This window comes from Propithecus coquereli, unplaced genomic scaffold (assembly GCF_000956105.1).
Source record: "Propithecus coquereli isolate 6110/MARCELLA unplaced genomic scaffold, Pcoq_1.0 Scaffold3, whole genome shotgun sequence".
Lineage (NCBI taxonomy): Eukaryota > Metazoa > Chordata > Mammalia > Primates > Indriidae > Propithecus > Propithecus coquereli.
The window spans coordinates 4,904,818-4,927,429 of record NW_012148618.1 but is presented as its reverse complement, the minus strand read 5'-3'; the positions used below and the strand labels follow the sequence as shown (position 1 = coordinate 4,927,429).

The 22,612-nt window shown below is 46.6% G+C and overlaps 1 protein-coding gene across 1 annotated transcript in view; it reads left to right on the top strand.

The window, feature by feature from the left end:
* RYR3 (ryanodine receptor 3) overlaps positions 1–22,612 on the top strand; it is a 393,465-nt gene that overhangs the window by 170,201 nt on the left and 200,652 nt on the right. The window contains exons 28-35 of the mRNA XM_012649115.1: positions 4,394–4,602; positions 6,200–6,375; positions 7,269–7,305; positions 8,880–9,043; positions 11,940–12,105; positions 18,383–18,469; positions 18,859–19,085; positions 20,539–21,334. Coding sequence (XP_012504569.1) covers positions 4,394–4,602; positions 6,200–6,375; positions 7,269–7,305; positions 8,880–9,043; positions 11,940–12,105; positions 18,383–18,469; positions 18,859–19,085; positions 20,539–21,334 — 1,862 coding nt within the window. The remainder of the gene's footprint in view (positions 1–4,393; positions 4,603–6,199; positions 6,376–7,268; positions 7,306–8,879; positions 9,044–11,939; positions 12,106–18,382; positions 18,470–18,858; positions 19,086–20,538; positions 21,335–22,612) is intronic.

The window sequence follows — 22,612 nt, the reverse complement described above, 5'->3', positions numbered from 1 at the left end:
TTGCCAAATGGATCCTTTTATCCAGATTAATTCCAGAGAGTCATACAGCCACCTGTATAGAGGTGGCCCTTTTTCTCGAAGGGGCCCGGAGTACATTGTGGTCACGGGTCTCTAGCTGCCTAATCTAGAGGCAAACCAGTCAACTATATGATACTTTGGAAAATCATTTGAAAAGCGGAGGAAGAGTTAGTCACAAAGCACGTTAGTTTAGATAAGAATTAGGAAACAGGCATCCTAGCCTCGGTCCCCATTGCTTTCTCTGGACTCCTGCTCAGGCAGCTTTGTTCACATGCTGGCCCTGCAGTTTACTGGGTAACAGACATTGAGCAAGTTATTCAACTTTCAAAGCCTCATCTGTAAAATGGGCATAATAATGAGCTGAATCTGTAGAGCACTAAGCCTGACATTTAGAAAGTATTTCATAAGTATTAGCTCCTGCGGTTTACCACATCATTGTTGTTCCCCTTGATCTATCTACTGTGCAGAGTTATAAAATTACAAGATGTTTAAATGCCTTAAGCAAAGAAGCTTTGGAAATGGAGAGATCATTAGCTAGAGCCTCCTAGCCAGGTAGAGAGAGCTGATTAAATGTATTCAGTTATCAAGTCTTTTTCCCCAGGAGAAAGTTCTGGTGCCTTCTGAGAATTCATCTTTCCTCTCTGTCCATTTTGAGTTTTCTCTTTTCTGCCTCAAGCCTTGGACTTAGCTTTTCTGCGGCTGCTTTCCAGAGCTGCCCCGGCTGTGCCCACTTGGCCCCAGGATGTCCTCAGTACTCTTTTCCTCCCATTGCTCTGTGTCCATGACTTTGGTTTCCCTGTCTTTTCTCACACAATATTGAGTTCTGCCCTGGAGAGAGGGCTTCTGCCCCACAGGGACACTTTACTCTGCAATGAGTGCAGTCCTCTGCCCTGGGACATAACCGCTGTTTAAGCTGGGGCATTCGTCCCCTGTGACTCTCACTCCCTCTCTGGTACATTGACTGACAGCTGGGCTATGACTCAGAGGGTGCAGGATCTCATCCCATTTTGTCACTTGCCCTTCTTGTGACCTTGGTCAAGTCCATTGGCTCCTCAAGTCCTCAGTTTTATCCTCAGTAAAGTGCTGTTCCTTCTGTTGATGTTTAGGAATGAGGAGGAGCCCCAGTTCCTTAGGAAAAAAAGCTTCATGCAAGTATTACCTTTTTCCCGTTACATTGTCAGTGGGTCTGTAACTAGGATGCTATTTACATGTCCCGAGGCTAAATCCTTGTTGCTTCCTCCTGCTCGGGCTTTTATACCTGCTGCTCACTCACTCCACTATTCAGGTTCATGGAGAAGAAAGGAGAAGAGAGACTTTCTTTAGACATCCTATTCCTTGCTCACATCAAGGCTGGGATGCTTCATGAACTTCGTGATCATGGCCCCAAGATAAAATTATTACACTAGTGGTTTTCTTGTTACCCCCCCTTAGAAGAATAACCAAAATACTGCCTTGGGAGTAGGGATAGTTACAGCAAAACATTCACCCTTTCATATTCCATTCCTTGTCCCCATTTGATAAGCTCCTTGGCATTGGATAGTTTCTTCTCTTCCCTTTGCATCTTGCCATGGCACATAAAAGCTCTCTGTCCCATTGGGGATCCAAGAAATTTTGCTGACAAGCAATTCTTATTCTACACTGTAGTCAGATTTCCAGTGGTTGCTTATTTATAAACATCTCTGTTGATAGAAGGGAGATGATTTCATCTATCTGTCCCTAGCACAAAAATGCCAGAAGCAAAGCAGTGCTCAGGATGTCACATGAACAGATGCTTATCTGATTGATCAGTCCATTTACTATTCTTAGAGGCAGGACTGCTGGTCTATTCTGTCCTTGGTGGCCCTGAGAGGAGGCTGTTTGTGCAGACATCACCGTCATTCTTCTAGGATTGCATTAAAGTTCTCTCTTACTTAGAGTACACATCTGTGTCCTAAGAGAGTTCATAGTTTCTGAAGCCAACCAACTAGTTTTTGAGAGATTTGCTTTTCACTTATGTGACTTACTATTTACATAGAAACACCATGGCTTAGGTAACAGTATATAAGCACTCACTCTAGGAACAGTGCATTCTGAAGTTCATTGAGCTTCTTCAGGACAGCTATTTTGAATTCTTTGAAAGGTCACATATCTCCATCGTTCTGGGATTGGTCACTGGTACCTTATTTAGTTTGTTTGGTGAGGTCATGTTTTCCTGGATGTTTCTGATGCTCGTGGATGTTCATCAGTGTCTGGGCATTGAAGATTTGGTATTTATTTTAATCTTCACAGTCTGGGCTTGTTTGAACACCTCCTTCTTGAGAAGGCTTTCCAGGTATTCCAAAGGGAATTGAAGGTTGTGATCTTGGTCTTTGATCTATGCAGCTGTATCAGCCCTGCGGGTGCCCCAAGCCCAGTAATGCTGTGACTGCTGCAGACTCGTGGTACTGGCTTGGTGGGCTTGGGTAAGAGATGGGAGGATTCCCTGGATTACCAGGTAAAGTCTCTCACTCTCTTCCCTCACTCTCTGTCCTGCGCTGCTGGAGTTGGGGGAGGAGTGACGTGGGCACTCCCTCGTGGTCAGCAGTCACAGTTTACACCTGAAGCCAGCCCAGTCTCACCCAAAGCCCATGGTGACTGTTGCCTGGCTACCTCTGATGTTTATTCAAAGCCCAAGGGCTCTTTAGTCAGTGGATGCTGAATCCTGCCAGGACTGGGTCCTTCCCTTCAGGGCAGCCTGTTTCTTTCTGGCCCATGGTGGGTCTAGAGATGCCATCCAACTCAGGGGCTTCAAGAGTCTGCTTGGTGCTTTATTTTACTGTGGGTGAGCTGGTACCCAAGTTGCTCCCCCAGCATAGCACTCCCAGGGAAGGGGTGGTGGAGGCAGTGCAAGACTCTTTTCTGCTCTGTGCCTATCTTTCCTTGATATAATGTTAAAACCAGGTATTATGATGGCTCACCTGACTTTTGGTTCTTCTGAAGGTGCCTGTGTGGATAGTTGTTGACTTTGGTGTTTGTGCTAAGGGCCAATCTCTGGAGCTTTCTATCTGGCCCTCATGTTCTGCCCCCTCTGAAGAGTGCAGTTGGTCTTTGTGTCCATGAAGGAAAGTTATTCCTGTTAAATGTAAATGTTCCCAAAATTAGCCTTTAAATTTCCCTTGAAAAGAAAATTTCAATACCTGTACTCAAGACTATGTCCTGCACGGATCTTTTTATATGCACATAACTTGATGTCTTTTAGTCACTGCTTAATTTCTTTGGTGCTGTCTCCAGGATTTTAAGTTGAGGTGTGATAGTTTTCTTTGAGGGGAGCTCTAACCCCTGCTTTATCCAGCAGCCTCAAAGGCATTCCTTCCCCGCCAAGCGCTCTCTGCAGCTTCAGCCGTCCTCCAGCCTCCTGCCTCTCACATCCTCCCAAATCCAACATAATTAGTGCTTTCCCTGCTTTGCTGATTTGTTGATCCACAATTACGATTTATAAATAGCCCACAAGCGAGAACACCAAACAATTTGAACTTCTGTTTTGGTCTATTCTGCATGGTAATTTTTAATATGATCAGGATACAGATGCGAGCTTGGGGAGACGATAGCTGTGGGAAGAGAGCAGTTGTCTTTGGCTCCTGTTTGAAACTCTCCCCTTCCCGCTTAGGTGGGAAGGAGGACAGTGGCCTAGGAGGATGGGACTTTGTATAATAAATTGTGTTTTCGGATCAAGCAGAATCGTAGTGAAGCTAGTGCTGGAATAATACTCTCAAAGCATGAAGGACCTCTCATTTCACTGGGGAAGATGCTGAGCCCCGGAAAAGTTAGGCACTTTGCCCAAGTCATTGTCTTTTATTTTAAATAAATTTTATTGTGTATATTTAAAGTATACAACATGATGCTATGGGATATGTACAGATAGTAACAAGGTTTCTATAGTGAGGCCAATTAACACATCCATCATCTTACATAGTTATCCATTGTTGGTTTTTGTGACAAAATCTGCTCACCAAGTCTTTGGGCTTGCTGTGTTGTTTTGTTTTTGGTAGTATTTAAATTTTCCCAGAACCTAAGATCAATTTTAACAGAGGCATAGATAAAGAATTTCACTTTTTCTCTTATTGGTTTTACTTTTCTAGTTGATATTTATTTACATCTTAAGAATACTCTTAGCTGGAAGATGTTTTTCCCAAATCGTTTTGAACCAAGCTCACTTTTCTTTCCCATCTACCAAGGGCAGTGGCAGTGTCCACGTGGCCCCCTGTCGTTGCTTGTACGTGCCGAAAAGAAAGGCAAAGGGTTGTGTCCCATGTTTCCTTCTGGGACAGAAAGCCCCTAGGGAAGCAAGGGTCGGGCCTCCTCACAGCACCTGGGAGGGTACTGCGGGCTGAGGCAGGTTCTCTGTAACTCTTCACAGGCTTCGTGCCCATCTGCTCTCTGGGGCTGTCTCAGATCGGCCGCATGAATCTCGGGACAGACGCCAGTACCTTCAAGTTTTATACCATGTGCGGCCTCCAAGAGGGCTTTGAGCCTTTTGCTGTCAACATGAACCGAGACGTTGCAATGTGGTTCAGCAAGCGCCTCCCGACGTTTGTCAATGTGCCAAGGGATCACCTACACATAGAGGTAACGTTACGCGTCTCAGGTGGCCCTGGCAGGGCAGGTGGGCCAAGGCACTAAGCTCCCACTAAGTCTCCTGTCCACAGGCAGCTGCTTACCTAAGTGCGTGTCCTGGATGCTTACCCGCCACCTCCCTGCTGGCCCTGAGAGCCGTAGTTGCAGGCACCTTCATCGGGGCAGCTCAGTGGCACCTTGTAAGAGACAGTCAACCTTGCAGGCTGATCCCCAGCCGTCGGGCCACTGCATTTTCTCCAGATGTGCCTGCACTGGTAATGTCATAGTCATGCAGTGTCCAGAGACTTTAAACATTGCTTTTTTTAAAAAAAAAAGTTTCAATACCTGTACTCAAGCCTACATATCCTGAACACATGTTTTTATATGCACATAACTTGATGTCATTTAGTCGCTGCTGACTTTCTTTGGTGCTGTCTCCAGCATTTTAAGCTGAGGTGTGGTAGTTGATTATGACACTCCCACCTTCTAGGGGGGCAGAGAGGAGCCTAAGATTGTAAGGAGCCTCCTCTGGGTTCTGGCTGTGCGTCTGCTTGCCTCTTTCCAGCAAGCTGACTGTGGTTTTCCGTGGCGGGCGAGGGCGGGAGAGTGTTGCTAACCAAACAGACCAGCTCCATGGCAGCATTGGCCAGGGCAGGTTCAAGGAATTATAAGTTCCTTCACTTACCCTGCAGTGTGAATTCAAGCATTGCTCTAATCCCCCACGTCCCCCTCAGTCACAAATAGTAGAGACTGTTATTTCTCTGACTCCTCCCTCACCGTTACTTTAGAAAGGCGGCTCATTAACTTTTGGAGGTCATGAATCCCTTTGCCAAACTGATAGAATCTAGAGGCCCTCTGCTTAGAAAAATATACAAACCACACACAAATATTTAAGCATTCTCATAGACCCCAGCGCAGAACTGTTCTCTCAAGAACAGAAAGAAGCTCAGGTTATAAGAAAATTATTATTATAAGTCTCCGTTTACTGTATCCTCTGCAGCAACCCCTCTCACACACATTTCAAAAATCCAGCTTTGATCTTTCCTCCCCCACGTCTTCCCCCTGCAATGCTTGTGCCCAGAAACTGCAAACTCCCCCAGTATTTGGAGGAGACTCCAGGAGCCTCAGGCTGTGACGGTGGCAGAGAAGGGTACTGGACTGGGTCCCTCCTCAGGAGCTTTGGGCTCACTGGTGCTTTTTCCCTTAGATGTTCTCCTGCCCTGGTGACAGGCAAAATCTTGGGAAATGTTCTCTGCTTTGGCCACTCGCCCCTGACATAAAAGGTCGTCAGCGTCTGCAGATACTACCCTGCATCTCCCAGCTGCCACACCTGCCTCTCGGGCATTTATTCTCCACTCCTGGCCTCGCAGAGAACCCAACGGGCTCGTCTTTAAATTTTTAATTTCCCCATCCAGGAGCAGATCTGTATTTCTGTAGGACAAGGTCCAAGTAACGATGAGAGTCACAGTTTGGCTGTCACTAGCGAAAGCTCATTCTCACAGTTCTCAGAATGCCTTGCCATAAATGGTGCATGTCAATGAGGGAAGAAGGGCCAGGGTCGAGGTCAGGCCCTCTGGTGTGTCAGCGCAAGCACTTGTCGTGTTTCCAGGTCGTGAGGATTGATGGCACCATGGACAGCCCGCCTTGCCTCAAAGTGACCCACAAGACGTTTGGCACACAGAATAGCAATGCTGACATGATCTATTGCCGTCTGAGCATGCCTGTCGAGTGCCACTCCTCCTTCAGCCACAGCCCCTGTCTGGACACTGAAGCTTTCCAGAAAAGGTGAGGGCGAGGCCTCTGCCTCTCACAGGTGCTCGCCGTGTCTGCTATAAAGTTGGCTTTCTGCTTGTTTTTCACTCTGCTTCAATACAAGAACTCTGAGGATTGGGTTCTGTCTTTCAGTGAGGTAAAGAACGAGGATATGTGTGCACACGTGTGCATACAAGTGCACTTGTGTGTTTGTGCAACGCATAATTAAGAAACCAGTCGTGCTAAAGAGACTCACATCTCGCAGAAAAGTTTCTGCTCTTTTCGCACGTAGCTTCCTTGCCACCCACAATTCCTGTGTTTTGGGAGTAAAAGGAATGCGAGTGCATGAGAGGGGGCAATTGTTGCTGCTTTTGTGTGAAATTAGAAGTTTCTGTAGGCAGATACTGCATTCTTTGCATAACTGTGGGCATCCTCCATCCCTGCAGCTGTGTAAATCATGAGTAATGTGGCTTCTTCCTTCTTGATAAGGAATATATTCCCTGCTGTCTTTTTTTCCTCTGATGTCTATTTTTAATCATTCACGTATGTTTGCCATCTGGAGCCGTCTTGTTCAGGTCTTCTCTAGAGCTCACTATCTCCCAAGCTTTTAAACAAGCACAGCTGCTTGAGAGAATAGGCTCCCCATTCAGAAGTATCCCTGGCGGTGTTGCTGCGATCTCCCCATCTCCCCTCTCAGCCCTAACTCAGCATCTGGGCTGAGGGACACGAGCTGGAAGTCACGGCCCTGCCTTGTGGTAGCAGCTCACAAACGAACAAGTCCCACGACTGGTTGCAGTCACTGGTGTTTAGGAAATAGCCAGTTTCCTAGACTTGCCTTGATCATTAAAGGTAGATCAATTGCCTGTCAGAACTATGGGATTCTCTATACAGCCAAGTAACTAAAATGTGGATTATCTTCCCCTCAGGAAACAGATGCAAGAAATACTCTCTCATACAACAACAGTAAGTAAATGTGCTCAATTATAGTTTTAATTATTTCATTCTTTGTTGTGCCTGGTAATATGCCCCTTACAGCAAAGATCTGTCTAGAGATCCTCTTTAATTGCCAATTACTCTGTCTTTTAATATCCATCTTGATGCTGCCAGAATACGTCTGTGGCATTTCTCTAATGGGAGAAAGAAAAATGGTTATTCATTGCAAAGCAGAAGCCCTACCTGGAGCTCCTAATTGGGCATCACTGTATACTTGTTACCCATTTGCCATCAGGGACCCGACACTGCCTTTCTGATGGAAATGAGCAGCAGTTGGAGAGCTCTCAATTAGATCCCTTTGTTTGCTCTTTTGTGTAAACTTCCATGAGTCAGCTTCCCATGTCTCTGTGCGGTGCCAGGAGTAACACTGAAAGTGATCAAATGGGGAGAAGGAGCAGGAAGCTAGTCCAGAAGGTGGGAGCTACTTTTGTCCCCCTTTCCGTAGCTGGACAGTAGTCGGAAGGCAATACTTCCTAATTTCTTTCTTTCTCTCATTCTTCTTTAGCACCTGGCAAAAATCATGTCTGTGGACAAAATGTATGTCAGCCCTTCTATAAAGTTATCCTACAATACTGAGCTCATAGGATAACCATCATCAGGAGTAAGATTCTTACTGCGGTGACTCCCACACTTAGTATGTTTGGGACACTATGCTTGGCACGTTGTGTCACCTTCTTATTTCATCCCTGTTTAATTCATTTAAAATTGATTTAATCAGCGACCCCTTGCGATGGTCAGTATCATGCACAGAGAAGGGAAAATGACGTGTGTGAGGTCACACGATGAATACCTGGCAATGCCAAGATTCAACCCCAGGTTTGTTTGGGTGACCCTTTTTCCTTCCATTCAAGAAAATTTGACAGCCTACAAATAAGAGCTACTTCATTATGAATAAATCTGCTCAGTTTCATAAAGAATGATGAGGCAGTCACCTTCCTTCATTCTGTAGCTATTATCGCAACATAGTGATAACCTCGAGAATTGTATGATCCCTGCAAGAACTGCTGCTCTTCTCAACCCTGCTTGGGGTTGGGTGTGATGGCCACACAGAGCACATTTGGTCACAACATGGGCTTTTGCAACTGCTTTCAAGACTTTCCTGAAAAAAGCCTTGGACCCGCCTATAGAAGTAGAAAGTCACAGGAGTGCTCTGAGCCCTGACTATTCCCTCTCGGAGGGCGAGGACTGTGTCCAGCTCTCCCCACAGCCCGGGTTAGCCTGGCACCCAGGAAAGGGCCAGGGTTCTGTTTCTGTGCTGATTGTTCTGCGCAGCTGCTGCTGACTCCATGGCCAGCATCTTCTGAGCAAAGGGTGGTAGATTAAGCGCTTGCTTCTCCAGGTGCTAAAGCAAAACAGAAAAGGAAAAATTAGGAAGCCAAAGTCTCTATCAGCCTTCCTTCCAGGTCTAGAGTGTGGTCTCCCTCTACAGCCGTGTGTGCTTTTGCAGAACAAAGAGAGCCAGGGGGGCCCCTGTGTTGTTTCTGCTTCTTGAGCCCCCGCCTCCCCCCATGGGGACCACTGACCCCTCTGTGGTCTCTCCACAGCAGTGCTACTACGCTGTCCGCATCTTTGCCGGACAGGACCCCTCCTGCGTCTGGGTCGGATGGGTGACTCCAGACTACCACTTGTACAGTGAAAAATTTGACCTGAATAAAAACTGCACGGTGACTGTCACCCTGGGGGATGAAAGAGGCCGGGTCCATGAAAGGTAAGGGGCTCCCTCGAGGCAAGGCCTCCTCACTCCTCCCCTAGCCCACCCCCCAGCCTCTCTTAAAAGGGGAAAATGAGGCACAGGCTTGAAATCCCTAAGTAAAATGAGCTGGGGTGTACTACAACAGTGGGAAAGAGTGATGATGGAGATAGAAAGTAATTTCATCATGCATATAAATCATGACCCAGGGATGGGAAAGCTAGAGAGGTACTGGGAGTCTGTGGTCCCTCTCAGAGTTATTTCCATGATCTCTGAACAAGCCCCAATTTCTGCAATATCAGAACAAGGCAGAGAAAATCCCTGAGTGCTTGAGAGAAGTTGGTTCAGAAGAAATAAAAAGATGAACCACATCACACAGCAGCTGATAAACTCAGAATTCCTCATTCCAAGAGTTTGTAATGACTGAAAACATAAGAAATATAAAAGAGACATGGAAAAATCATGAATAAAAACCACTGACTAGAAATCAGGGATCTTAGGGAGAACGTGTTTTAGACATGCCTCTACCCTCGCCCCGGTCGACTGGCACTGTCGCCAAAGAAGGCATCCTTGGCCAGATGTGCCCCAGAGGTGACGCAAAAGACCAGGACGTGTGGTTTCCATTTATGTTTCCCATCTACGTGTGGTACAGGGACATCTTTTCCTACACAGCCATGTGTAGAGATGTAATAAGTTGTTTCTCAAGCCAGCCTTCACTCTCTACAAAGACAAGACCATCTTGCAATTGCATTTGAGAGACTCCTGTCTCACCAAAGGCTCATGGCCAGAGGTGAGTCACAGTTGTGCTGTGAGGGACCAGGGTAGGCAGGGGGTTAAGAGCACAGCTCTGGAAGCAAACTGCCTGGGTTTCCAGGACTTACTAGGAGTGTGACCTTGGATCTGTCACTTAACTTCCCTGGGCTTTGGTCCCATCTGTGAGATGAGAGTATTAGTTCTGATCTCATAGAGTACTGTGAGGATTAAATGAGTTAATTCATGGAAAAATGCTTAGGAGAGTATCTCAACTCAAGCACTCAGTAAATATTAACTATTATTATTATTGCCATCATTTAACGTCTATCATGTTATGAGAGCCAGAACAGATGTTACAAGCAACATTGGGTTTAGATTGGAAAGGAAAATACATGAAAGCAATTGGCCAATCCAGGCTTTGTTCTTCAGCCGTAAGAAAAAAAGGCAGAAATATCTATCTCATTTGGGTTGTTTTTTAATTTTATTTTATTTTTACTCAAGCCTCTTCCTAGAAGAATCATTTGGGTTTATTGTTCCAGGTTGCTGTTTCTGCCACACCAGACAGATTACTTGATTTATCTGAGCCCCAGTGACCACATTTATTGTGAAAATTAACTGACATGTTAGCACCTAGGATAAGACCCAGTATATGGTAGGCACTCAATAATTCTTAGTTCTTTGTACCACATAATAAGAAATAAATACAAAATCGATTTTCAGATGTCTTAGGGCATTTTGAATTTGTGCCCTTTAAAATATGACCAGAGCCAGCTACTTCACACTCCTACAGCTTCAATACATTATTAATTGAATTCCATATTAGTCATCCTTGTAGTTAGCACTTTGATCACTAAAAAAACAGTACTAACGTGGCTGCAATTAAATCTTTATGGTAATCTCACAGTGCTATATCTCTGCAAGAGGCAGTTTGCACCGGTCCCTGCATGAGGATATTAATACTGAGTAAGCAGCCCTGTGGCAGAAGGATCCTTGGAGAATCCTAATGGAAGCCTGGGCTTTCCAAATGAGAGCATAGTCCAGAGATGTAAAGTGACTCTGAGAGTCTACAGAGTCCATTCCAGGATCTCTCCACCACAAAGCGCCAAACCCACTTTCCCTGCACCTGAAGTGGCCTTGTCCTCCACACAGCTGAGACTGCAACAGGAAGCCAAGCTGAGTCACTTCAGATTGACCTTAGGATGTTTAAAGGGGCTGCTTTTGCATGAGGTATAGAGTGACACTCTCATTGAACTCGAGAAAATCACGCCATGTTACTTGAAGGGACCAGGCCCCTCAGAGGATGAACTTGGTAGTAGACACAGTCAGCTGCCTCTTGCCCACAGCCCATCGTGAGGGGCTCTGGGAATCACTTCTGCCACTGTGCATCCTCTCCTCAGCCCACCAGGGTGTGAAATCTTACAGTTAGGGAATCAGGCTTTGGAGCCTTAAAGGCTTTGGGTTATTATAGTTTGCTTTTAAGTGTAAATGCCCATAATGGAGTTCTACATTCCGGAGTGTGGTAGACAGATAGCAGAGAAAGATGCCTAAGTTGATGATTAGCTAGCAGAGCAAGAGCCAGAACTATGAGTGCTGGGGAGGGCAGGACAGTATAGGTCAGGGAGGTGGCAGGGCATCAGAGACAAACGGTCCCTACTTTGTAAGCCTGCCCAGGCCTGCCATCCTAAGGAATGTGGGCCTGAGTTTTCAAGTGTTTGACCACCGTTTGCCCTGAATACCAGACTAGGCCTCTCAACCCAGATTCTTGTTCCTGTCTTTTATTCCAAATCCATATATAAGTTTGCCTAAGGCAGTATTCTCTTTGTGCCTCAGTTTCCCGTCTCTAAGGTGGGAATACTACCATCCCCAGTATCTGTTTCACAAAGGTGAATTGATATTGAGTTGGGACACAGTTACAGAACACTGTGCTCTTTGGAAGGAGGTAGCCTCATAGGTTGCCACATACATCCCTACATGGAGTGGCTCATGCCTGAGTAAATTGGGTTGAAGCTGAATAAATTCATTTAAGAAAAAAAAAATATGTGGGGCTGATGAGAAAGTTTCCTAAGAAGGTTTCTGGGACATTTCATTCCTGAGTCTTGATCACAAGCTGCCCATGTCCAGATTCTGTGCCTTTTCCTCTCTCTCTCTCTCTGGCTCCTAGTGTGAAACGCAGCAACTGCTACATGGTCTGGGGTGGGGACATTGTGGCCAGTTCCCAAAGATCCAGTCGGAGCAACGCAGACCTGGAGATCGGCTGTCTTGTGGATCTGGCGATGGGCATGTTGTCCTTCTCAGCCAATGGGAAAGAACTCAGCACCTGCTACCAGGTAGGGGCGGCTTCGGGAGCCAAGGCAGCGGTGCCCCAGGTCTGGCGTTCAGCACTGTGTTCCCTGTCCTTCTCCATATTTGGCATCCCTGCCACACATTGGCTTACTGAGCCAGTGACCCCAGGTGGTCCACGAGTCAGTTAGGACAAAAAATAAACAAAGTGACTTCATTTTGTACAGAGAAAGAAAGGGGAGGTGGGAATCATATTTATTGGTTGTTCAGATATGCTGGTCATCTTTCCAGAGGATGAAGAAGCTTTTCCTTGGAGCTGAGCTGTAAAAGGTTATTCATTTATTTCATAAATGTCTGTCTCTGTGTAGCCTGTATGATACCTGCACGGTATAAGATGCAAGGTTTAAAAGGTGAGCAAAAATACTTCTCACTTTAAGAAACTTCTATATTCAAAATAGAAATCTATAAAAACTGATTAATTTGTGAGATAGTATTCTCTTTGCAAAAAGGTTTTCACATTCCCTGTGACCTACCTCACAGGACCCTTTAAGAATGTATTTATGTAAATAATGTGTTTCCTTGTTTCATGGACTGTGAACTTCCACAGAGCTACTCAGGAAAACCATCAGGCATATGTTAATGCATGTAGGTTTACCTGTCATCAGCCACAAGAAGCCTGGTCACCTTCATCCTTGATGGCCAGGTGAGCTTGGCCACCTTGCATCCTCCTCTTGAAGTTTGGTAATGAATGTTAGCACTCTAAAAAACTTTGAGAAATACTTCGGAAAGAAACTGTCTAACCAAGCATTTCTCAAATTATTTGACAAAGAAAAGCACTTTTATAACTTTATAACTTTTATAACTTTATAACAATTAATAATCTGTGAATCCTGAGTGCCACAGACCATGCTGTGGGAAATGCTAAGTTAAGGAATTAAATTTCTATATATAAACCTTCTTGACACTGCAGGAGAACAGAGAATCACATGTACGTGTCAACAGAGTGTTATATGAGTTCAGAAAAGGAAGAGCTTGCTCCCATCAAGGGTGGTCAGGAAAATGTTCGTTAAGGAGAAATCTTGATTTTCAAGAAAAACGAAAGGATTTCTTTCAGGTAGAGAGAGCGGAATGTTCTAGGTTGAACGAAGGGAACAAGAAGCATTATGGAGATAGGGAAGCACACGGTGTGTTTGAGGATCAATGAACAGGGATAGATAGCATGAGGCTCTTATGGTTAGTCGTGAGAAATTTATCTGGAATGATAGAGAAGTATAAATAGGAAATGGGAAGACATTGAAGGTTCTGATCAGGGGAGTGACATTCAGTGTTTAAAACATCCAACCATCTTCCAGGGTCACCAGCTTGGCTAACTACAGCAGATTAAAAACCTCCTGCTACTATGTAAGTTGGTAAAACCCCTGACTGGTCAGTCACCCAGGTTACAGCATCCAGGCTGCAAAGCCTTTGGCAGCAGTTGTCTGGCCTGCGGCTGGAGAGATGGGGTCAGGTGCGGAGCAGACAGAACAGCCACCTCGAATCTGAAATGTTCGTTGACCAAGAATGGCTGGACCAAACGCTTCCTGGAGTCTGGGAACAGCCTGCTGGCTTAAAGGCAGCTACCCTTCTCTGCTGTGCATGGCGCTTTCTGTCCCCGTCCCCCTCCTGGGAGAAAGTGGAGCCATCAATGCCACTTGGCAAGCTGGGTCCTGCAGCTGTAGCCCCACCAGCCATTTCCAGACAGAGGCATTTGCGAAGCCAGGCTTTGAGACAGAAAGTAAAGTGCCGTTCTTCCAGTACTGTCTCGTGATTCCACCTCCCCTACCCCCCAAGTCCCCTGAGAAATGTTTTATATACATTCTGTCCTTCAGAATCCATTAGCTTTTTCCCATTAACTTTTGAAATGAGTTTAACTGAAGGGTCCTCCCTCAGCTGCAGAGAACTCTAAAGCATCTAATAACTTTTAAGGCTAGTTGGTCTTTGGAAGTATAAAAAAAAAGATTAATTTTTTAAAAAATGGCATTTGCTGCAGCAGTGACTTTCCTGCCTCAGGGAAGGGCCCACGATGTTGAGATGTCACAACCAGGAGGAGGACATCGTGGCACTTTTATCCCGCCTTCACAGTCGTTCCTGGGTGACATTGGGCTGGTCAGTTGTCTTCTTTGAACTGAATTCTGGCACCTACCTCCCGCTCCTTTCTCCACTGCATAGATCCTGATGACTCTGCTTGGCGATCCCAGGCCTGACTCCTGCCCTGAGGCAGGTTGCTGCAAATGGGAGAGTGTCAGGGCTCTGTCCAGGGACCCTTGGGAGGCTCAGCCCCAGCCAGCCCCTTCTCATTCCAGACAAGACAGTAACAGGTCCAGCCGTGCATCTGGTCCCCAGCAGTGGGATCATTGTTATTCTGCAGCTGTAGCCATTTTCATTTTTCAATTATCTCAAGAAGAACAGGCTGGCAATGTTTATACACTAGCCTTCGATTCAGAAAGGACCAGTAACCAAAATAATGAGAGAAGGATTCTCTCAAACAATGTTTCTAGACCTCCCCATTAAATAATGCTATGCAATTTGAACACTTTTTTCTGTCCCACTTAATATAATCAGTGGAGAAATGAGAAATAAAATCTACATTCAAGAGCTACTCCTCAGCGATTGCCACTCCAGCCACACCACTCCGGGGACAGAGCCAGCTATGAAATTTGGATTTATCAAGAGGGGTTAGCTTTCCATTCAGGCCAGTTCCTATGTCCTGACCTTCACACATGATTAGAAATAGAATGTCTGTTATTGCAAGAACAAAATAGATCAGCCAGTGGTCAAAGGTACTTTAAATACCAAAGGGAAAAAGTCGGTGGCGCATCATGACAGCTCTGCGTCTGGGCTCGTTGCTCATTCTATTAGAATGTAAGCTGCTCATGTGGCAGGTAAGCTCCCTGAGGGCAGGCCGTCTCTCAGGTTCACTGCTGCCTCCCCTGTGCAGGGAACAGTACCTGGCACCTAGCAAGTGCTCGCTGAGTATGTGTTGTCAGACTGACTCGCTTGGCTGGGAAGTCACTCATATTTGTTTTTTATTGCTGCCTAGCACACTGCCACAAAGTTAGCAGCTCAAAACAACATATGTTTATTATCTCACAGTTCTGTGGCTTGACTAGTGCTCTGGTTCTCACAGAATCAAGGTATCCACTGGACTGAGCTGGGCTGTTATCTGGACGCTCTGAGAAGAATCCATTTCTGAGCTCGTGTGCATTGTTGGCAGTATCCAGTTCTTAGATATTGTAGGTCTTAGGCTCTGAGGCCCCTGCTTCCTTGCTGGCAGCCAACCAGGACCACTGTCAGCTCACAGAGGGTACCCACCTTCCTTTTCATGTGGCCGCTCCACTTCAAAGCCAAGGAGGGCACATCCAGTTTTTCTCAAGCTTCAGAGCTCTCTGATTTTCCCTTCTGCCCCCAGCGTGAAAACTTCTGCTTTTAAAGAACTCATGCAATTAGAAAAGGCCCACAAGGTCTCCCTATCTAAAGGTCAACTGGTTAGTAGCCATACTTATGTCTACAGAATACCTTTTGCCATGTAATATAATGTGATCACAGGAGTAACACGGGGCCCTGAGGGGCTTCTAGAATTCTGCTTACCACACCACCAATTGCTGTTTTTATCCTCACGTACACCCTCCTGAGCCCACATTTGAGTTTTCTTCTTATTTTAGCGATTGTAGAGAAATTTCCATTGTTCATAATGGTGGAAGTACACTCTATGTGATGGAAATAAACCTATCCTAGGACATCCTAAATGCTTTCAAAGCACCTACTCTCTGCAGGGAGGTCTGAGTTTGTCTGGGCAGCTTATAAAGTTTGCAGGAGCCAGTTCCGACGGTCCTATAATACTGGTGTGATTTTGTTCAGCATAGAAGCCTTTGCCTGAATGTATTTCTCTCTCCCAATAGCGCAGATTCATGGGCTCCCTGCTGGTCCAGAGCTCTGCTTCCTTAAGGCTGCAGTGACTTGAGGGCTGCAGGTTGTTCTAGATGTCACATACTGAGTATGTGAGAAATCTTGGGGCCAGCCCAGGTACAGTTCCTGCCTTGTTGCCAAAGTCAGAACATCATCAAATCAGAATTTCCTATTTGTGTCTCTCACTGCTGTAAACCCAGAGTCTGGCTCAAAGCAGGTATATAACAGCTACTAAATATTATTGGTTGAACGTCCTTTTACAAAGCTTATTTCAGGCAATAGCCAGGCAGTTCTAGGAGTCTACCCCTACATTTTGATTTTACTGGCATTTATCTCTTCATATCGTCCATGAGTACTTGAAACATCTGGTATAAACCAAATGCTTTTACCTGAAATACGAGCCCACTGTCATGTACTAGAACGACCACGTAGGGGGAGAAAGTCTGGGGCTTCACTAATCTGGCCTGTTTCATCAAAAGAAAATGATAGTACTGAATCTTGCAAGCTTCTAAGTCACTTATAGCCATAAAAATGTGTTTTTATAAATCTTATGTCTAAATGCATTGAGGAAGTTCATTTTTTAAGGGAAGCCTAAACAAATACTCTGACAAAAGGAAAACTCCCTGTATTTATTTTCTACTGCCACATAAAAATCACCACAAGTTTAGGGACTTACAATAGCATACATTCATTATCCCACAGTTTTTGTGGGTCAGGAGTCTGGGCGCAATGTAACGGGTTCACAAGGCTGCAGTCAAGGTATCAGCAAGGTTGCGTTTTTTTCTGGAGCTGAGGATCATCTTCCGAGCTCCCGTCGTTGTTGGCAAATTTCAGTTGTTCGCATTTGTAGAACGAATGACCTGTTTTCATGCTGGCTGCAGCCAGGGGCCACCCTCAGTCCCTCCAGGCCCCTGGCCGGTGAATCACGTGGCCCTCTCACAGGCACCACGCAGCAGCTTACTTGTCAAAGAGCAGCTGGAGAGACTTCCTCTCCTGTCTGCTGAGATAGAGTTTTGTATCATGTGACCTAATCAAGGGAATGACAGGCCTTCACTTTTGCCATATTCTGTTTGCTAAAAACAAGACACTAGTTCTAGGGCAGGAGATTATGCCATAGGGTCACCTTAGGTGTATGTCCAACACACCCACCATCCCCTCGTTTGTAAGTGGGGAGAGTTGCAAGAATTTCCTAATGTCTGAATTTGCTTCAAAGCAAAGGGCTTCAGTTGGTGGAATTAAAGTCTCACTGTGTGAGCAGACTTAAGTCGTCTTTTGTGGTCCGTGGTGACTCCCCCTTGGAAACTGCCCAGCAATGCCTGAAATAAGCTTTGTAAACAAGCTTCGTAGTATAGAACCCAGAGGCTGCTCCGAGTTTGCTCCTCCATCAAAGTGAATAAATAGCATGTAGAGCCCCTGATGTCGTAAGTCAATAAATCCACGTGTCTCACCTAAGCAGCAGCTAGAGGACAATCATTAAATCCCGAACCCTTAATTTAAGGACTGGAATTGTAAAGCATGGAAGGGGCAGAGAGAGAATCAGAGGAAGCCAGGGAGAAGGAGAGATTTGAGTGCACCGGCTCTGGAGACTGCCTCTCTGTGCTTTTCCAGTGAAGTCCCTTTGCCTGTTGAGCAGCAGTTCTCAACCGAGGCTTTTGTCATCCCCCCCACAACCCGCCATGGGACATTTGGCCATGTCAGGAACCTGGTTGGTTGTTGTGACTGAGGTAGGGGTGGAGATTGTTGCTGACATGTGGTGGGCAGGGGGCAGGGATGCCATTCGATATCCTGTGGTACATGGGAGAGCTCCCACAACAAAAAACCACTCAGCCCAACCTGTCAGGAGTGCTAGATTGAGAAACCCTGCCGCTGGATCTCCCTGGGCTCACTTGACCAGTGCTGATTTGCCCTCAGAAATAATCCTGAATCACCACCCCACCCCCACTTGTCATGTCCTGTGGGCAGGCATGGTAAATGACAAGGCTGCCCCTGAGCGGGTGTCTCCAGACTCTGTGAAGAGCAAGGTCACCACATTGCACAGTGACCAAGGGCCGATACTGCCTTTGGTGGCGAGTTAGCTCCTCCCCTGTGATGATCTGAGCACCAGAGAAGACTACTAGCTATATGTACCTAAGAGAAAGAGAGAAAGGATCTGAGATTGTTCAGCCCCAAGTTGAGAGAATGTTTACCATGGGGGGCCGCGACAGTCTCCACTAATGGGTACCAGGTCTCTGAATTTCTGAGCAGTGGAGAGCGACCAGCCAGCTAGCTGTCCTCTTTCAGCTGGAATTAGAATGAGGGCATTGACTAAAACACCCAATGGTTTGGCAAGCTGTGATGTTACAGCCCTGGGCAAACTTCTCCATTTGTTTTGGTTTCCAGGTGGAGCCCAATACCAAAGTATTCCCAGCAGTCTTCCTGCAGCCTACAAGTACTTCTTTGTTTCAGTTTGAACTGGGAAAGCTGAAGGTATTTATCTGTCCCCTCATGTAATGGCCATGACAAGAGAGGGCAGCACTGACCATGAGAGGAAATATTCCCAGGCCTCAGAAGACAAGAAAAGCCCTCTCACTTCTCATATGCCCCCCACGCCCTACGCTTGCCTGTGAAATTCAGATGCCAGAACATGCATTCGTATCTTCCTGTTTTCCTACCCTTTTTGGGTGCTGAAAGAATTAATGCTCATACAACCCACTATTTAAAGTCCTAATTAATGCTGGTAAAGCCCTTAGTGGTCCCTTCAATACATTTGTTTCTCTTCAGTCTAACCATATTGGTTACCATGGGCTGGGCACATCACCGGGAATCTCAGTATCCCATGTGTGTTTTCTCCTCTAATGCCTTCCACCTTGCCCCAGAACGCGATGCCCCTGTCGGCGGCCATATTCAAGAGTGAAGAGAAGAACCCCGTCCCGCAGTGTCCGCCTCGGCTGGACGTCCAGACCATCCAGCCGGTGCTCTGGAGCCGCATGCCCAACAGCTTCCTGAAGGTGGAGACCGAGCGGGTGAGCGAGCGCCACGGCTGGGTGGTGCAGTGCCTGGAGCCCCTACAGATGATGGCGCTCCACATCCCCGAGGAGAACAGGTACTGGAGCCCGCTGGGGAGCGGGTAGGCCTGGGAGCAGGGCGGGGCGAGGCCAGCAGGGAACTGGGAGCACTCTCACTGGGTCCCGCTTGGCCTGGGGTGGCTGCTGATTTCCCCAGTGCCCCGGTTTCTGTTCTTTCCCTTTCCCACTTTCATTATTCACTCAGAAACAGCAGGAAACACACTGCAATGTGCCTGCCACAGGGCCTTTGCTGTAGCTCCTGGTGCCTGGCATCAGGGAAAATTTCCATGCCTTTAATTGAAACCCAAGTGACCCTGAAATATACATTACTTATGACAAAAAGGGGAAGAATGAGGCATGCCTAGCTTTACTTAGAGAACCAAGAATTAGGCTCCTGGTCTCCCCTTATTAAGGGGTACTCTTGAATTATGGCCTGGGTTCAATCCCAGTGATACCATGTTCTGGCTGAGTGGCCTTGGCTGAGTCACTCGTGTTCTCTGAACCTCAGTGTTCTCGTTACACAGTGAGAGAAATGTCCACTCAAAGGGTTTCCGGTGGGACAAATGAGATGGTACGGATAAAATCTAGTATGTACCATTTCTGTACATAGTAAGAATTAAGTAACTTATTGTTGTGGTTATTACTGTCCTTTGATCTCTTCGACTAAAAAAGTGGGTAATGAGAAGAGAGTGGAAGTATTTGATACCTGCATAGCTCCCAGCTGGGTGTCCCGTCGGATCCCGGCAGCAGCAGCACAGGCTAGTGCAGGGTAGGAGCAGAAAAGACCAGAAGCCCAACCAAGTAAGCCAGTTCCAAAAGGCCCTGAGATCCGCGATAAGGAATGAAACAAAATGGGAAATCTAAACAGAGATCAGAGCCCAAGCCCCGGACCCACACAGACAAGGGAGCGACACGCAAATAGACCTCTAAAGTCAGGGAGGAAAAGGTAAATTGGATTACACCAACCGATTTCAGGTTGGAAAGTGTTTCCTGTCTGGACGAAAGCACAAATGTGTTTGTTTTTGGGGGAAGAAATGCACCACGGGTGACGGCAGATTGGGGGTTACAGAGATGATGTTGATGGTAGACTGACGGGGGCTTCTGCTACGTCTTCTGAGGGGCTTTTACCTCAGGAAGTGGAGGATCCACCTGATCCTACAAATGAGATGACCAAGTTCCACTGTCATGTACCTAAATGTTTTCCCGTTTGAGGGTTTTCTATTTTTCTCTAACGAAGAGGACTTTCCCATTTGGTAAGCCAGCGTCCTTAAGTCTCACAGGCTTCCGTGAGCCTCGTAGTTAGATGTGGTGGGTCACCAGGAGCTGGGGTCCGGGCCAGAGCTGAGAGAGGATTGATAGCCCATGAAGGAAAGTGTGGCAGAGACTTCTCTGTCCTTCTGTCCCCTCTGCCTTTGTGGGGCTGGGTGAAATCGCTGAATTCTGGTGTGTTCTTCCTCTCATGGCGTGGCTGACTGCGTGTCCTGTCCTCAGGTGTGTGGATGTCCTGGAGCTCTGTGAGCAGGAGGACCTGATGCAGTTCCATTACCACACGCTGCGACTCTACAGCGCCTTGTGTGCCCTGGGAAACAGCCGGGTCGCCTACGCCCTGTGCAGCCACGTGGACCTCTCCCAGCTCTTCCATGCCATCGACAACAAGTACCTCCCCGGCCTCCTCCGATCGGGTTTCTACGACCTGCTCATCAGCATCCACCTGGCCAACGCTAAGGAGAGGAAGCTGATGATGAAGAACGAGTACATCATCCCCATTACCAGCACCACCAGGAATATCCGCCTGTACCCGGACAAGTCCAAGAGGCACGGGCTGCCCGGGGTGGGCCTGAGAACGTGCCTCAAGCCAGAGTTCCGGTTCTCCACGCCCTGCTTTGTCACGACCAGTGAGGAGCACCAAAAGCAGAGCCCTGAGATCCCCTTGGAGACCCTCAAGACGAAGGCGCTGAGCATGCTGACAGAGGCAGTGCAGTGCAGTGGGGCCCACATCCGGGACCCTGTTGGGGGGTCCGTGGAGTTCCAGTTTGTGCCCGTGCTCAAACTCATTGGAACCCTGCTGGTCATGGGGGTGTTTGATGATGATGATGTTCGGCAGATCCTCCTCCTAATCGATCCCTCTGTGTTTGGGGAACATGGCGGGGAGATGGAGGAGGGAGCAGAAAAGGAGGAAGTGACCCAGGTGGAGGAGAAGGCAGTGGAGGCTGGAGAGAAGGCCAGCAAGGAGGCTCCCATCAGAGGCCTGTTGCAGACCCGCTTACCAGAGTCCGTCAAAGTGCAGGTAACTCTGGGCAGCAAAGATCGTGCCCTGGGAAAGGGCTTGGAGGGAGAGAGTGTGGCCCAGTTTGAGGCTGGGACTGTGGACACTGACCTCCACCTGGTGCTGAAAGAGTGCAGCAGAGATGCTCAGAGAGAGGGCGCCTGGGGGATGCTTGTTTCGGGCACGGAACGCGTTCCCTGATTCTCCCCAAGCCAAAATGAGAATACTAAGCCCTGTCCATAAGGCACATGCTCTACAATTGTTTTTCTAGTACCAGTGATGGGTTTGCCCTGATCTTATTTCTTTCCCTTTGGAATGCAAGTTCTCATTTGTGAGATAGCCATCAGGAGATGGCGAGGAGCCTTTGGCTGTGGGATAAAATAAAAGAGCCAGCTCACAGGGTCATAGCACCCCTCACCTGCTCTTGTCACCTACCGGGCTCTGACCACCCAGCTGATGTGGACCTGTGTGGACAGCATTCACATAACCACCATCCCAGCTAAGGAGGGCAGATGGGGTTTTAGAGGTACCATCTAGAACTTGACTAAACCCTAGGCTATTCAGATGTAAGTTAGCATCAGCCATGCGCTAAGGATGAGAACTTTTGTCTTCTAGGCCCTGAGAAAAGAGAGATGAAAATGAATAGAACAGTCTGTCCCAGTGGAATGATCCCGGCTCAGCCAACCCTGGCTTTCAGTTTCCGCTCCTCAGCTGTTTGCTGGCCATGCAAACTTGCCAGCTCAGTAGCTGATCAGAGGCTTAGCTTTATTATTTGTAAAATGTGGATAATATAATAAAATATAATATTAAAAATATTTTTATAAAATGTTTTATCACAGAATGTATTATAATAAAGTAATCTATAGTAGAGGCTCTCTTATCTAATGTGATGAGTTTAGTAGGTGGCCAGTCAATCAAAATATTGAGTATAGAGGAGAAGCATAAAAAATTTTACAAATACACCTGAAACATTTTATTAAAATATGCTAAAATGTGCTATTCTAATGTAAGACCAAGAGTGAGTTCCCTGACTGATATGTGGAACCCTTTCTTTTGCATAGATGATGGCTGTAACATACCATCTACAATTGCTAATTTGTGAGTTTTTAAAGTAGACTTTGATTTATAGGTAATTGGAAAGCAACCTGGGTGTGGAATACTTCTAGATTTTTAAGCTTTGCCCCAATTTTTTGCAATTGTTTTACATCCCATTTTATGTTTTTCTTTTAGAAACTTTGCTTTTTACAGAAGATTCTAAGTCATTCAACTTAGTTTTCTTATCTCCTTGGTTTATATCAT